Source organism: Musa acuminata, chromosome BXJ1-3 (assembly GCF_036884655.1).
Source record: "Musa acuminata AAA Group cultivar baxijiao chromosome BXJ1-3, Cavendish_Baxijiao_AAA, whole genome shotgun sequence".
NCBI lineage: Eukaryota > Viridiplantae > Streptophyta > Magnoliopsida > Zingiberales > Musaceae > Musa > Musa acuminata.
In genome coordinates this window covers 4,368,940-4,382,904 of record NC_088329.1, presented here as the reverse complement: position 1 = coordinate 4,382,904, position 13,965 = coordinate 4,368,940, and the positions used below count along the sequence as shown (strand labels likewise).

Sequence of the window (13,965 nt, the reverse complement as noted above, 5' to 3'; positions counted from 1 at the left end):
GACCCGCAAATATTCAAACCTTGGAAGACGTCGACCGATGTCCCCAAGGCAAGCCATCAACCAGTGCTCGGACCGAGAGACACTGATCAAGACCTCGTCGCGAGGGTCCGATCAACCTCGACATCCAGCTCGACCGATAAAAGACTCCCAACATCGACCCGTGAATCAGGCCATGCTGACTCACCAGCAACAACACATTTGTTCACCAACATCGCGTACTATAAATGATCGAAGAACATAAAGAAGAGTGGGAAAAACTTGTTTTGATATTATCATATATACTTACAAAAAATTAAATATGTCAAGACTATAAACTATCTTCTTAACCGAATAAACTGTGTTATTAATGTACACAGTCGACGTCCTTATCGTGATGACATGAAATCGATGCGGGTGTTGACGTAGATTCACAAGTAGGTTACGTGTGGGACCCATCATTTGACATGGTTCCATCATGCTTGCACCATGTTATGTCATGTTTATCTCAACATGTCAACGACCTTTTCGCGTGTGTCAACAAATATATATATATATATATATATATATATATATATATATATATATATATATATATAATAAATATATATGTATATATATATATGGAGTCATGTAATTGTTGTGCTCATTTCTTAGCTACAAACTTCCCTAACTTAACTTGAATGCAATCTTAGGACTTCTTTAAGCATGAAAATAATTTTTATATGTAACGCAATGAATAAAAATTGGAAACGGAGTAATATAAAAGATGATGGATGACCTTCAAAGATTATCAATAAGAGTACAAGAATATAAATCGGAAGAATGATTAAGAAGAGCATACATAGTTGCTAAGAATTAAAACATTCAGAAACATATATTGTTTGACCCACAACTTAATAAGATTAGATTGATTCAAATATGCAATATTATTAAAAATATAAAAACAAATAATATCTAATTGATGTTTCTAAACATGAAAGTCACCAAAAGAAAATTAGATTGATTGACACCTAAAATTCCCTCTTCATCTCTTTTACAAGTAGGAGTAGAACCCATTACATGGGTGATGAAGGAATGGAAGACTTGTGGTGAAAAGAATATAATGGCCCCAATAATTCAGCTCCAATAAGATTTTTTTTTTTGTAATTAAATTCTTTCCTAATTGTTAAACTTTTAGATCATAAATTTGAATATTATAATTTTTTTTCTCTTTTTTAAAATATTTAATTAAAATTTAGTACTTAAGACATATATCAAATTTAAATAACATGTGATGTTAAACCTTTTAAATATATTTTATTTCTTATTAACTATGTTTGGTTTTTTATCACCCAACTGAATCTTTACCCTTAGAAGACCGACCTGAGTGCAAAGCTTTCCTCTCGGTACACGTCGAGCGATGGACATCGATGGCGGCGGCAGAGGACGAGAGGCGGCGGCGTGGTGGATGGATATCGCCCACAGGCGCCTCCGGGAGCGGGACCTCGTGGGGAGCAAACGGTTCGCGGAGCGTGCGGTGGAGGTGGACCCCCTCATTGGCGGCGCTGACGAGATCATCGCTGTTGCCGACGTCCTCCTCGCCTCCCAGCGCCGCGTCAACAACCACGTCGACTGGTACGCCGTCCTCCAGCTCGACCCGTCCTCCCCCGCCGGCCGTCACCCCTCCGCTGTCCGCAGCCAGTACCGGCGCCTCGCGCTCCTTCTCAGCCTCGTCCGCCACCATCTCGACATCGCCTTATCCGCCGCCAAGCTCGTTGACGATGCCTGGGCCGTCCTTTCGGACCCCTCCAAGAAGGCCCTTTTCGACGCCGAGCTCGACATGGCTACTGCTGCCCTGCCGCGCCAGCGCCCCGTCCCTACGTTCTGGACCGCGTGCCCCTCCTGCTGCTACCTTCACAAGTATAGCTGCGATTACGAGGGCAAGAACCTCCGATGTCCCAGCTGCCGGCGGGCCTTCCACGCCGCTCCTTTGCAAGCGGAGCCACCTGTGGTCCCGGATACTGACATGTACTATTGCTCATGGGGCTTCTTTCCACTGGGGTTCTCCGATGGGGCTGCAGCTGGCGCGCCAGGACTCGACGCCCAATCGAAGCCCTTCTATCCGATGAGTCCATGCCACCAACCTCATCCCTCCAAGCAAACAGCGGCAGTGGTGGATGCCATAACGCCGCCGGTGGGAGGGACAACAGCTCTAAAGGTGACACCTTTACGTTCCATGAAGAGAGCTGTGGCGAAGAAGAAGGTTGGGGGCGGCTTGAGGAAGAGGGTTTTGGTATCAGAGTCCCAGACGAGGACTTCTGAGGGGACTAAGGTGAGCTCAGTGATGGATATGAATGCTGAGGCCGGGAGTTCGATTAGTCTAGGAAGTAGTTTCTGATATTAGAGTAGGGGATGGACTGTTGATCGAGCTTCCTCTTCGCAAAGTGTTAATGAAAGGTTCGAAATCTGAAACAGTTTTTGGGAGGCCAAAATAGATTTTGCAGGATTTCTTTTTTTTGCAAAGGGTAAACTGCAAAGCCGGAATTTGAGCCCAAGAACTTACGTAAACTATCAAGATCTTTACCAGCTAGTCCAGCTGACACTTTCAAAGATCTTGCAGGATTGTACTCACAGAATGTTCTATATTGTTTGTTTGACAATGTTGGGAAGTTTGATCTTAGTTTGCAGATGGAATGGATAGGTTGGGAAAATTCTTGTAACAGGTAAAACTTTTCTGATTGAAAGTTTATGTCGTTGTTTCTCCTTCTGGTTTGAGTACAAGAGTTGGCATTCAGATCCGAAGTTTGGAATCTGGTGACTTGTGTTGTAGAATAAAACCAATCTTAAATTGTTGTATTCCATATCTAAATATTCATTTGATGTTTTACTCTGTTACTGCTGTGTGATCGGGGTGTGCCATTGTGGCTCTGCTCATTCTATACTGTCTTTGTTGGTATAAGCAAAGCACATTACTTTGTGCTGTCTTCTCTTTTCCAGTATGAAAATTGGATTTCACTAAAGATGGTGTGAGTCCACCTTTTCTACTGCTCATGATCATTGATCATTGATCTTTATCCAATCTTATTGTAGTTTATAGGAAATGGTTTAGAATCCTGCTTGACACAAGATTTATCAAAATTTCAGTGTACTGCTACATTATACATTTATTTGATTACTCATTTCATATATTGGTGTTTGACCACTTACAGTATTGAATTGCATGTACGTATTTTGAGCTCATCTTCTCTTTGTTCAATATAATCAACTCAATTGAAATGATCATCTTTGTTTATTTGTGTACTTAATCAGATAGTCTGGACAAATGCCCAAACAGTACTAGTATACTGCTGTGTCATTACTCGTATTTTGATGATTGAGTGATTGATTATGTTCGGTGGAGCAAGAAAACCCAGTTAATTCTTATCAATTGTTACTTTCAGTTAATTATCTGCCATTGTACATGCTCCTAGTTTTTTCTTTGGCCATACTGTGATGCTTTAATACCTTTCAAAAGGCTTTCACATGTACATGCAGGTGGATTATTTGAATAGCCTGAAACTGAGCTACTATCAGTCCATTTGAGAAACAGGTTTGCCGGTATAATCCAAGTTGGCAAATTGGGTTGTGAAATTCTGAGTCACGGCAAAGGGAACAGTCCACCTCTCACAATATTGTTCCAAGAGAAGTTGTGACAAGGTTTTGAAGATGGAATAACTCTGGTGAAAGTCTTGTGAATTATTTTTGTTTCCAATTGAATGACAGTAAAGTTAATTGTAATAACAGAAACCTCTGTTTGACAAGGAAACAGTGTAAAGTTAATTGTAGTTGTAACTAATTCTCATGTCAAAATGCATGTAGGAGCATAGTCAAGTGCCAATGTCATCATATACTTTGCAAGCCAACTAGAGAATGTCTGAAAATTATATTTTTCTTCTGTAAAAAGAAAAAAACAGCTCACATGATTGTGCATTTCAACTTGGAAATCACAGACAGAAGGCTGCAGTCTTCTTTGTGTGAGATTGATAAAAGATCAGAAATGGTGCCTTGTGAAGGCCCTAGTGCACCAGATGCATTTATGAGTGAGGAAACCAAGGGCAGTAGATATAGTTGATGGATCTTATGGTCTTAGTGAAGTGCTAAAAGGATGCATGTAAGCAGAGTTTGATATGAGGAATGCATCCTTAACCTTTGTATTTCTTGTTCTCATGGATTTTCTTCACATTAACTTGTCTCCTTGTACCTAACTACAATGAGAAATTACTTTGATGAGTTAAATGTGATGTTGGTGCAGAAATGATGAGAGTAAATTTTTACTAGGGATGTTTGTCTTGGCACTGTGTAGTTCAAACTAAGATTTGTCAACAAGTTGGAAAGAATAAAAATTGACCTGAGGCCATTTTTTACACTGCTGATGCAGACAATCTACATTGGAGTTGCCTATTCATCTGGTGTTACCCATGAAGTTGATTCTTTGAGCACCTGCTTCTTTGCTCACTGCTAGATTTGTGGAAATCTTCCAGTTTCTTGGTATGTCATAAGCTTCTTCTTTTGCTGCTGGATCAACTTTAAGAGACATTTTGTTCATGAAACCCCTCTTTGGTAATCCCATTAAAAACCAACAGGTGATTAAACAATTATCTTGTGCAGGTCTTCATATCATGTTGCCTGATGTGTGAGACCACACTCTTACCTGTCTGCTTGAAAAATATGAGAAAGATTGAAGTCTTGGTGACATGTTGCAACATGGAAATCATTTGATTTCTGAGACTGAAGCGATATAAGACCATCGTTCAAAGCTTAGTACTTTATATTTTCTATCAAATATTTAGTGAAATGTATATTTGTAAAATCTTGAGTTAAATACTTCATTTAATCCGTTTTCAAGGGATCATAAAATGTTTAAAGAAGATTAATCTTTTACGAATAGACACGCGTCGTAAAATTTAAACAAAACCAACTAAGCTCTTAACAGATGTATTAAAATTATGAAATCAAAATTATATTTAATCATAAATTTTGATTTAATATTCCGAAGAAACATACTTATGATGATGACTACACTAACCATAAGGATTCATCACGTTATCATGCAATTTAAATATGGCCTCACGCTAGAAATTGGTTTCTATTGTGAAAATATACGGCAGAAATAGGCACTCCTCAGTATCACTTTTTGCCAAAGCAGCTCAAAAGAGGATCATTATGGTGCCCCTTCGACGGAGACCGATGCTAATGTGGTCAAACGTGGAGTCAACGTTACTTCTGCCCATAACGCAGTGTTGCAATCGATCACATACCAATAATGATTCAAGATTTCCAAGAGTCAAGGTCCAGTCTTTGAGAAGATAAAGTGGGAGCGATCGTCAAGGACAAGCTGGGGACAAAAATAAAAGTAAAGTTCTGATTGATATAACTCCATTGGATTATCTCTTTTCATCCATAGAAAGGCTTTTCCCTTCATTATAATATCATTTTCTTCTGGGACTCCACAGGCCTTATCGATCTCCTTTCTTCTCTTCTCTTTTTCTTCCAAAGGAGCTTTGCCACCACAACACCAAACCGAGCCCATCTTGTCTTGCTTCTGCACTCAGCTGGTTTGGGTTTAACAACCAAGGCCAAGCTTTGACGGTTCCAGACGTTTGCTTTGCTTCTTCGAGGTTTGTGCCGTGTCCTGTGGATGGTGGAATTCTGATTCCTTTGTGCTGTGTGCTTGCTGTAGGAGAGTTCAAGTGTAGTAGTTAACCTAAGCATGAGCTCAAAGATGACTTTTTACAGCAGCACATGGAATCATTTCGTATGCATTCGTATAGGTAGAGAGAGCTTCCTTCTTTTCAAGGACATGAAGCTTTTTGTCTTAGTCTCTGCTGGGTCGGGTCATTTGCAGCTGCATCGAGCAGGCGGAGAGAAGTCACAAGGCCGGAGCGCCTCAGGAAATGGACATGGATGGGACTGTAGCGCGACACCTCTCCCCGTCCACAGGCTGTGCGTCATGATTCCTCCTAATAGGTTCATGAGAAGCAGCAGTGAGTATGGGTTTGGCATCGGTCCCAGGCATCAGAAGTTGTTGCTCCATGCATCCCCAGGAAGAGACAGAAAGGTTACGTTCAAAACGCCCTCTCGGTGAGTCAGAGACAGGTGGTCACCTTGGGCTCTACGTTGGCCGGAGAGAAGACTATGTGTCAAGCTTTGAAGTTTGAGTTCCTCCGGACTCTTGCACGTCAACCTCCTTCCACCTGCGACGCACCTGTGGGCCTTGTAAACCCCTAGTGAACATATTAGTTGCATGGGAAGTGAAGCAAAGGTGCTGTGCAAGTGTTGTGCTCTCTGCTGATCCATTGCACCTCCTGTCTGCGTAAACAATCCACTCTCGGTCAAGATGCATCATGTGGTCGATCGTACGAGTATGCCCTCGCTCATCAACGGAGGGTCCCCTCGAGTACCCCCCATGTTGCCTCTCCGAGTGGCTCGCCTACTCTTGGCACGGAGGCAGAGAAGGGAGCTGCTGCAACACGAGACTCCGTCCATGGAAGAAAGGCCGCGAGAACCTTGTGAAGAACTCGACTGCCATTTGTTGCAGTCGGCTGTCAGTTTTGGAGCTTGTTGTGTCGACTTAGAGGTGTCGGTAGACCATAACAGTGATCTACTGGGTAAAGATCTAGCTCGATGGATTCCTATTCGAGCGTGGTTAGATTCTGCCCAATGTTAGAAAGATGAGATCGATGGTTAAGATCGTCTCGTGGACCCCACCGCGGTGCCTCCGACGTTGGGATTGGTCAAAAAAGCTACAAGAAACAAAAATGGAGAGACCCCTCTGCAGTACCAACTTTTGCCGGACCGGCACGTCCAAAAGATGGCCCCCTCCGCCTCCGGCAATCCGACACCGCCAAAGTAGTGTCCCAACCCCGTCCTCGTGATGCCATCTGTCCCCTCCCCGCCCCCGGGTCATCACGATCACCGCCACCCTAAACCATAGCCTGCACCTCTCTTTCCACCGAACAAATAATGTTACTTAGGCTCCCACTTAAGTGGGAATTTGGTGTAGGCAGCTTTCCCTCCTCTTTTTAAACCCCCCGCCCCTCGTCCAAATGAACACCAGCCGCATCGCCACCCTCCCACCTGTGGTCAGAGGATCAAGCAGAAGATTCACCTGAATCTTTTGGTTAGTGCTGCATCTTTTCCTCTTTAATGCCTTCTTGAATGCTTCCCTTCCATGTATGTGACCCTCTCATAATTTGGCTGCCACGCAGCAGCGGCAGTGACAGTGGAGATTCGGTACGTGGGTTGGTAGAATGTTGCCCGTGGAGACCGGCAAGGCGGTGCGGGAGACGAGGATGGAGAACGGCGGCGGAGACTCGACGACGCTGAGCACGAGAACGGCGGCAGAGGTGCGAGCTATCAGAAGCCATAGCGAGGCGGAGAGGAGACGGAGGCAGCGGATCAACGGCCACCTCGCCACCCTCAGGAGCCTGCTCCCCGCGGCCACCAGAGTAAGTTCCACGGATCCATCCACGCTTCTACTTGCTTTACGGAATCGAAGTTTGGCCTCTGTTAACCGACCGCGTGGGTGCAGTTGGACAAGGCGGCGCTGCTGGGGGAGGTGGTGAGGCAGGTGCGGGAGCTGAGGGGGAGGGTGGAGGAGGTGGCGGTGGTGGTGCCCGGGGAGGGGGACGAGGTCGGGGTAGAGGACGGAGAGGAGAGCGGAGGGAGGGTGGTCCGAGCGTGGGTGTGCTGTGCGGACAGGCCCGGTCTGATGGGGGAGCTGAGCCGCGCGGTCCGGTCGGTCCGTGCCAGGGCGGTTCGGGTGGAGATGGTCACGGTCGGGGGACGAACTCGGAGCCTGCTGGAGTTGGAGGTCGGCGAGGCGGAGAAAGGAGACGGGCGGTCCGCGCTGCAGGCCGCTCTCTGGGCCGTCCTGCTTACGAACCGAGCCGGTCCGGGCGAGAACTACTGCAAGCGGGCTCGCATGTCCACCCGGTTTAATAGGACATAGTTTCCAATTCCACGCATGCTCTTTTAGTAGCGATAGCAATGGAAATGTCAGAAGTGCTTGGTAGATAACATATAAGAGAAGTTTGCTGTTTTAGCTTAAATTACGTGCAATGTGCATATCAAGAATCACATCTCAGCTAGTTGTTCAGATGGGTTTGCCAAATGATTCAATGGTGTCTCAGTTTTATGGGTTAATCTTTGACATAATCATTAAGTACGTATAGACTAATCTCAAAAAGATAATATTGGCTATCCTTATATTGCATAACAACAACAACAAAACCATCCAATCCATATGCAAGTTCGACAGATTGATTCTGATTTTAAAGGTTGGACATTTCTAGAGCTCCTTACAACAGTGAGTCTAAACCATTTTATATAATCAGATGAAACACTAATGTGCATTCTTACTTGTGTTCCTCATCGTTCCCCGAGACAACCATGCAGAATGTATTGGTTTTCCCAGCCGTTCATTCCGTATGGTTCTCCATTGTCACTGCACTGATACTGGTCTCCAAGTTGCATGAATGTCCAGTTAAAAGGGATGATCGACAGTCACCTTGAATGATAAGGCATGGATCTTTGACCTAATTTCCCAATGATAAGGCATGACAGTCAAAAATATATATACAACAACCAAACACTTGCATGACATTGTCGAACATAGTGAACAGCATGCATATTTCTTAGCCTTATTGAACCAACACTGAAGTATATAGACATCAAAATATTTTCCTATTTGAGATGAATAAAGGTTGAGGAGATTATCGATTCATCGTTTCCATCATATTAATATCGATTGCTTAGCATTGAATACAAATCCACAGATTGTGGTCGTTCAATCAACAATTTCCCTTACACCATCTCAGACTAAAATGGCAGCATCCCAATTTTATATTGGCCTAAAAAGGACTAATAATTGAGTCAGTAACTTCAATTACTTGACACTATGAATCCAAATAAGCGGAGTCTCGAGGACTTCCCCGGTGCAGTAACGACAGAATAAGATTACTACACAACAGCTAGAGCGTTTAAGAGTAATATTGATAAGGCGGCAGCGGCGGCGGCGAAGACGGCCGCGGTGGTCTGGAGATGGGTGCCAGAATGACTGACGACGATAGGTGGCGACTGGAGATGGACACGCCGCAGGGCTCAGACGAACTAGCCGCCACTGACCCGTGGTTGCACCGCTGTTGATGCTCCTGTTGCTGATGCTGCTGGTTTGGGTGATGGAGGTGCTGTTCCTGCTCTTCTACTTCACCAGCAGCTCCGACGTCGCCGCCGAAAACCGAGATCGACAACGACGCATCGTCCTCTGCTGGCAACCGGTGGAAGGTCGGATTTAAGAACGCCGCCGCTACGATGACCACTGTCTCCGCAGCCAACAGCGGCCCAACCACCAGCCCACCCATGACCTGCCCCTGCGGCCCGGCCAGCGAGATCGACACTTGACCGCTGATCCCCGGGGAAAGAGCCGCAACGGCCGGAGAGAGGAACGTCGCGGAAATGGATAGGATCTCGAATCGCCCGTGAAATCCGATGGTCGCAGCAGCCGCCGTAGGCACCCCGCCAATGTTCGACTGGCGGAGGGTGACGTTGGCGACGGAACCGGTTCCTGCGAGGACACAGAGACCGAGGTTGCGGCGGCGGGCGAAGCGCGCAATCGCGTCAGCCACATCCTTCCCGGCGGGTATCTCTAGCAAGTGCGGGCGCATGGCCGCCGGCGTCTCCGCCTTTTGCGTAATCACCACGGGCGGCTTGGGCTTGTTCTTGGAGCCTAGAGGCCGCCCTCGACGCCGCTTCACCGCCTCAAAAATTGCACCATCTCCTCCTCCATCACAACTAGTACCGCTGCTGCCATTAACCACCACCACAGCTTTCTGCGAGTCATGTTCGACGTCGGCTTTTGGCTCGTTGATCTCTCCACTGCTCCTCGCGCGGACGACTTCGTCCGGAAGGCATTCTTTCCAGAGTTGCTGCTGCTGGCGTCCTTGATGTTGTTGGAGGTTGTGCTGCTGAAAGCGAAGGATGACATCTTTCCTGCTGTCCTTGTTCTTCATGTTGTTGTCCAAGAAGCTATCAAAGAACATACAGATAGATGAATTTGAGTTAGTGGAAGAAGAGATTGAGGAGGTAGAATGGAGGAAGAAGAGAAGAGGAGAAGAAAAGGTGCTGATGCTTGACGGTCTCCTCGCCTGTTGGTGTCTGGAGCTCCTCACTGCCTTGTTTCTTGAGAGGGGTGAGATGGGAGGGTGATGATACAGGAGACTTCCAACTGGAGTTATGGAAACTTGGAGAGGGACATGGACGTGTTTGTGCTGAACATGACCGCTCAAGCCTGTCAGACTCCGGGCTGGCAAAGTGATGACCGTGGTGGGGCTGGTGACCTTGTGCATCAGCTGCTACTGCATGCACAAAAGCTGCTCCGCCCGCCCACATCTTTTGACGCGGAGGAAGAAGAAAGAACGTGATCCATTTCTTTCTATCTAATTCATATCGACAGAAAAACTTACTACTATTAGGTTTTCAGGTATTGCATCTGATTTGAAGTATCAAAAGCAAAAATTGAAACAAAATGAGATCATGGACTGCTCCACAAACTCCATGATTTCGTGGCCTGAGGTATCATCGCCTTCTTTCTTATCCTGCCGTGCGAAGTTAAGCTCTAATGCTTCCTTCTACTAGTCGTAGGGTTGAGCAACGGAGGCTTTGATCAGTATGATTGCGAAGCACTAACACACGGCTGCATGAACACGATTCAGCCTCAGGCCGTCTTCTGTATTGCGTTGCGGCGTGCTTTTTCTGGGGTCAACTGAGGCATCGTATCGTAATATGTGGAGTGAGTTCATGCAATGATTTCGGAGACACTGGATTGAAGATTGGGTCCACCGGTGAGATGACAGCAGATCTATCATCAATCTCAAATCTAAGCTACGTGACAAAGCAAAGTCGAAGAGATAGAATTGTTCGGCATTAGAATTCATATCTCTCTAACGGTGCTTTTCAGAGTTTACATGCTCCGTAAAGATAAAATAACCTACAGGTCACACATCAAACAAACTCGTTCCTGAATCATGCACCTCGATTATGAGTCCTTAATTATGAGTATGAAAACTAAGGCTCGTAAATCCTCGCGCCCGAGCTTACGGGTTCAATTGATCGAACTACATGTTTAATTTTAAAAGATATTAAATGATTTAACATTTTATATAGTAAAAATATATAATATTAAAATTACTTTAAAAATATATAAAAAAAATATCAAAAATAATAAATATCAATTAGCATTCTAAACATAATTGATTATTCGGAAAGTGACAGAATATTAATAGTAATGACACTAATCCAATCCAAAATCAATTGTTGAATGATATAAAACAAATATTTTATCTAATATAATAGACAAGACTTAAATAGCACATGCATATAAATTATTGATTACGATGGATCCTTTTGTAGTCACCAAAATCTTCAAACTCGTTTTTGTTTGTTGGAATGCATCAGTCGTTCTCTGCTCATCTTCATTTTGGTCCTCAAATCCATTTCTTTTATTAACGAGATCTCTCTCTCTCTCTCTCTATATCTATCTCTCTCTTTCTTTCTTCATGATTATTAAAATCCAAGCCATCAATATTGTATATCATATTTATGTGAGACTAACCCTAATTTTATGATTGACATAAATATTCTTTTAAATAAATAATAAAAAAATATTTAAGTTAAAAAAAGTGAATTATTTAAAATTTATGTAAGAGAATATATAAGGAAAGTTAATAATTGAGTATGGATAACTTACGATCTTATAATCGATTCAAGAAAAAGAATTAATTTTCTTCATATGTATAAATAGAAAGTGCTGAATAGTACGAATCTTATATTTATTTTCTTGATATACTTTTAGTTGTCGATTATTTAGGATTTACGTGAGAGATTATACAAGGAGGGTTAATCACTCATGCAATAATGTTTCATGGTATGCTTTGGCTTTAGTCGATGGCCTAAGAGTCTCGAGGGATAGATAGATAGTCTCTACCGGAATATGTCACAAGATAGATAACCTCAACTTTTAATGTACATAAATCTTAAGAACCTAATTTTATTTACATATAATTAATTTTCATCTCTTAAATGAAAAGATAATGAACAGTCGAGATGAGTAGTATGAGTAAGATGAACGGTGAGTTTTGAAGGAGTCCTCGTACGCGGAAGTTGGGAACTGTCCTTCTCGACCGTTCGATCTCGATCTATCACCTGATCCAACGGGCGAAGAATCGCATGAGCATGAGTTGATGCTACTACTACGACGAATGGTTTTAAACGCATCCAATAGCGACGGGCTCTTCCTCCGCCGGGGAGTCCGCCACCCGTCTCAACCTCTCTCTTTCTATTTCTACTTCCCTTTCCTTTACTGGCTTCGTCTCCCACCGCTCCTTCCCTTCGCTCGCCTTTTTGGCCTCTTATAAGTAGCGGGCTCCCCTTCTCCGACTCGGCCTTGGAGTTCGGCGTATGTCGTCTCTGAGTTGCTTCGTCCCTCGTCGCCTCGTCTACACTGAGATCAAGCATCGAAAGCACTCGCAAAGGTGCCTCCCTTCTCCGCCTTCTGCTTCCAAAGGCGAGGTCTCGTCGGTCTCTGCCCGCCAAAAGGACCATCTTTTTGTTGATTGATTGAAGAGAGAGATGAGTCTGAAAGGATTCGTGGAGGGAGGCATCGCGGCCGTCGTCGCCGGGTGCAGCACCCACCCGCTGGACCTCATCAAGGTCCGAATGCAGCTGCAGGGAGAGACACTCGGCCCCGCCGTCGCGTTCCAGAGCGGCGCCGGAGCCGCCTCCCTACCGCATCGCCCGGCCGTGACGACGCCTCCGCCCAAGCGCCTCGGGCCGATAGCGGTGGGCGCGCAGATCCTGCGGTCCGAGGGCGTCGCTGCCCTGTTCACCGGTGTCTCCGCCACTATGCTCCGCCAGTCGCTCTACTCCACCACCCGGCTTGGCCTCTACGACGTGCTGAAGAAGAAGTGGTCCCCTGCCGGCGACGGCGCCTCCCTTCCGATCCATTTAAAGGTGGCCGCGGGCCTCTTGGCGGGCGGGGTGGGCGCCGCCGTCGGGAACCCGGCGGACGTGGCCATGGTCCGGATGCAAGCCGACGGGCGGCTTCCCCCAGCGGAGCGCCGAAACTACCGGAGCGTTCTGGACGCTATCCAGCGGATGGCGCGGCAGGAGGGGGTGGGCAGCCTGTGGCGGGGGTCGTCGCTGACGGTGAACCGGGCGATGATCGTGACTGCGTCGCAGCTGGCGACGTACGACCAGGCAAAGGAGGCGATCCTGCGGCGGCGCGGGGCGGGGGCGGACGGGCTAGGGACGCACGTGGCGGCGAGCCTGGTCGCGGGGTTGGTGGCGTCGGCGGCGTCGAACCCGGTAGATGTGGTGAAGACGCGGGTGATGAACATGAAGGTGGAGCCGGGGACCCAGCCGCCATACGCCGGGGCGGCGGACTGTGCCCTGAAGACGGTGAGGGCGGAGGGACCGATGGCGCTCTTCAAGGGCTTCGTCCCCACCGTGTCTCGCCAAGGCCCGTACACCGTCGTTCTTTTCATCACCCTCGAGCAGATCCGCAAACTCCTCGAGGACTTCTAAGCTCTCCTCACTGCCCTCCGATCTCGATCGAATGGACAACATAGCATACGAACCATAACACATGACGATGATGATGATTAAAATGATGTTTTCGTTACTGGTCTATAGTTTGGTAGAATTAATTCTATTTTGGTGCCTTTGAATCCGTAATGTATCATTAATTACCATTAATAAGTGATTAATATGCTTTCCTTTGTGAGGATTGTGTGATTTTAATTATCAAAGGAGATGTCAGAGATTCTCTTCATATATGACCACTGCAGTCTAAATTTGATTGGAACTATATATATGTATATATATATATATTTGTATATATATATATATGTATATATATATATATATGTATATATATATATATGTATATATATATATATATGTATACATATA

General features: G+C 45.5%; 4 protein-coding genes across 4 annotated transcripts; 3 read left to right on the top strand and 1 right to left on the bottom strand.

The window, feature by feature from the left end:
- The first annotated feature begins 1,329 nt into the window (after nucleotides 1-1,329).
- Nucleotides 1,330-2,785, top strand: LOC135636640 (uncharacterized). The gene has a single exon (XM_065148516.1). It carries the CDS (start codon nucleotides 1,379-1,381, stop codon nucleotides 2,354-2,356), a length of 978 nt encoding a protein of 325 aa, XP_065004588.1. The 5' UTR covers nucleotides 1,330-1,378; the 3' UTR covers nucleotides 2,357-2,785.
- A 4,273-nt stretch (nucleotides 2,786-7,058) lies between these two features.
- LOC135636636 (transcription factor AIG1-like) lies at nucleotides 7,059-8,095 on the top strand. Its single transcript, XM_065148510.1, has 3 exons — nucleotides 7,059-7,117; nucleotides 7,206-7,445; nucleotides 7,529-8,095. The coding sequence occupies exons 2-3, from the start codon at nucleotides 7,248-7,250 to the stop codon at nucleotides 7,946-7,948; spliced, it is 618 nt and encodes a 205-aa protein (XP_065004582.1). The 5' UTR covers nucleotides 7,059-7,117; nucleotides 7,206-7,247; the 3' UTR covers nucleotides 7,949-8,095.
- Nucleotides 8,096-8,812: 717 nt separating this feature from the next.
- LOC135636631 (AT-hook motif nuclear-localized protein 23-like) lies at nucleotides 8,813-10,617 on the bottom strand. The gene has a single exon (XM_065148503.1). The coding sequence runs from the start codon at nucleotides 10,341-10,343 to the stop codon at nucleotides 8,979-8,981; it is 1,365 nt and encodes a 454-aa protein (XP_065004575.1). The 5' UTR covers nucleotides 10,344-10,617; the 3' UTR covers nucleotides 8,813-8,978.
- A 1,517-nt stretch (nucleotides 10,618-12,134) lies between these two features.
- Nucleotides 12,135-13,741, top strand: LOC135636623 (mitochondrial uncoupling protein 5-like). The gene has a single exon (XM_065148493.1). The coding sequence runs from the start codon at nucleotides 12,625-12,627 to the stop codon at nucleotides 13,576-13,578; it is 954 nt and encodes a 317-aa protein (XP_065004565.1). The 5' UTR covers nucleotides 12,135-12,624; the 3' UTR covers nucleotides 13,579-13,741.
- The last annotated feature ends 224 nt before the right edge of the window (nucleotides 13,742-13,965 follow it).

Excerpts from the sequence above, each read along its gene's own strand:
- LOC135636640 (XM_065148516.1), top strand. The coding sequence starts at position 1,379 with ATGGACATCGATGGCGGCGGCAGAGGACGAGAGGCGGCGGCGTGGTGG.
- LOC135636636 (XM_065148510.1), top strand. The coding sequence starts at position 7,248 with ATGTTGCCCGTGGAGACCGGCAAGGCGGTGCGGGAGACGAGGATGGAG. Across the intron at positions 7,446-7,528 it reads TGCTCCCCGCGGCCACCAGA|TTGGACAAGGCGGCGCTGCT; the intron begins GTAAGTTCCACG and ends GCGTGGGTGCAG.
- LOC135636631 (XM_065148503.1), bottom strand. The coding sequence starts at position 10,343 with ATGCACAAGGTCACCAGCCCCACCACGGTCATCACTTTGCCAGCCCGG.
- LOC135636623 (XM_065148493.1), top strand. The coding sequence starts at position 12,625 with ATGAGTCTGAAAGGATTCGTGGAGGGAGGCATCGCGGCCGTCGTCGCC.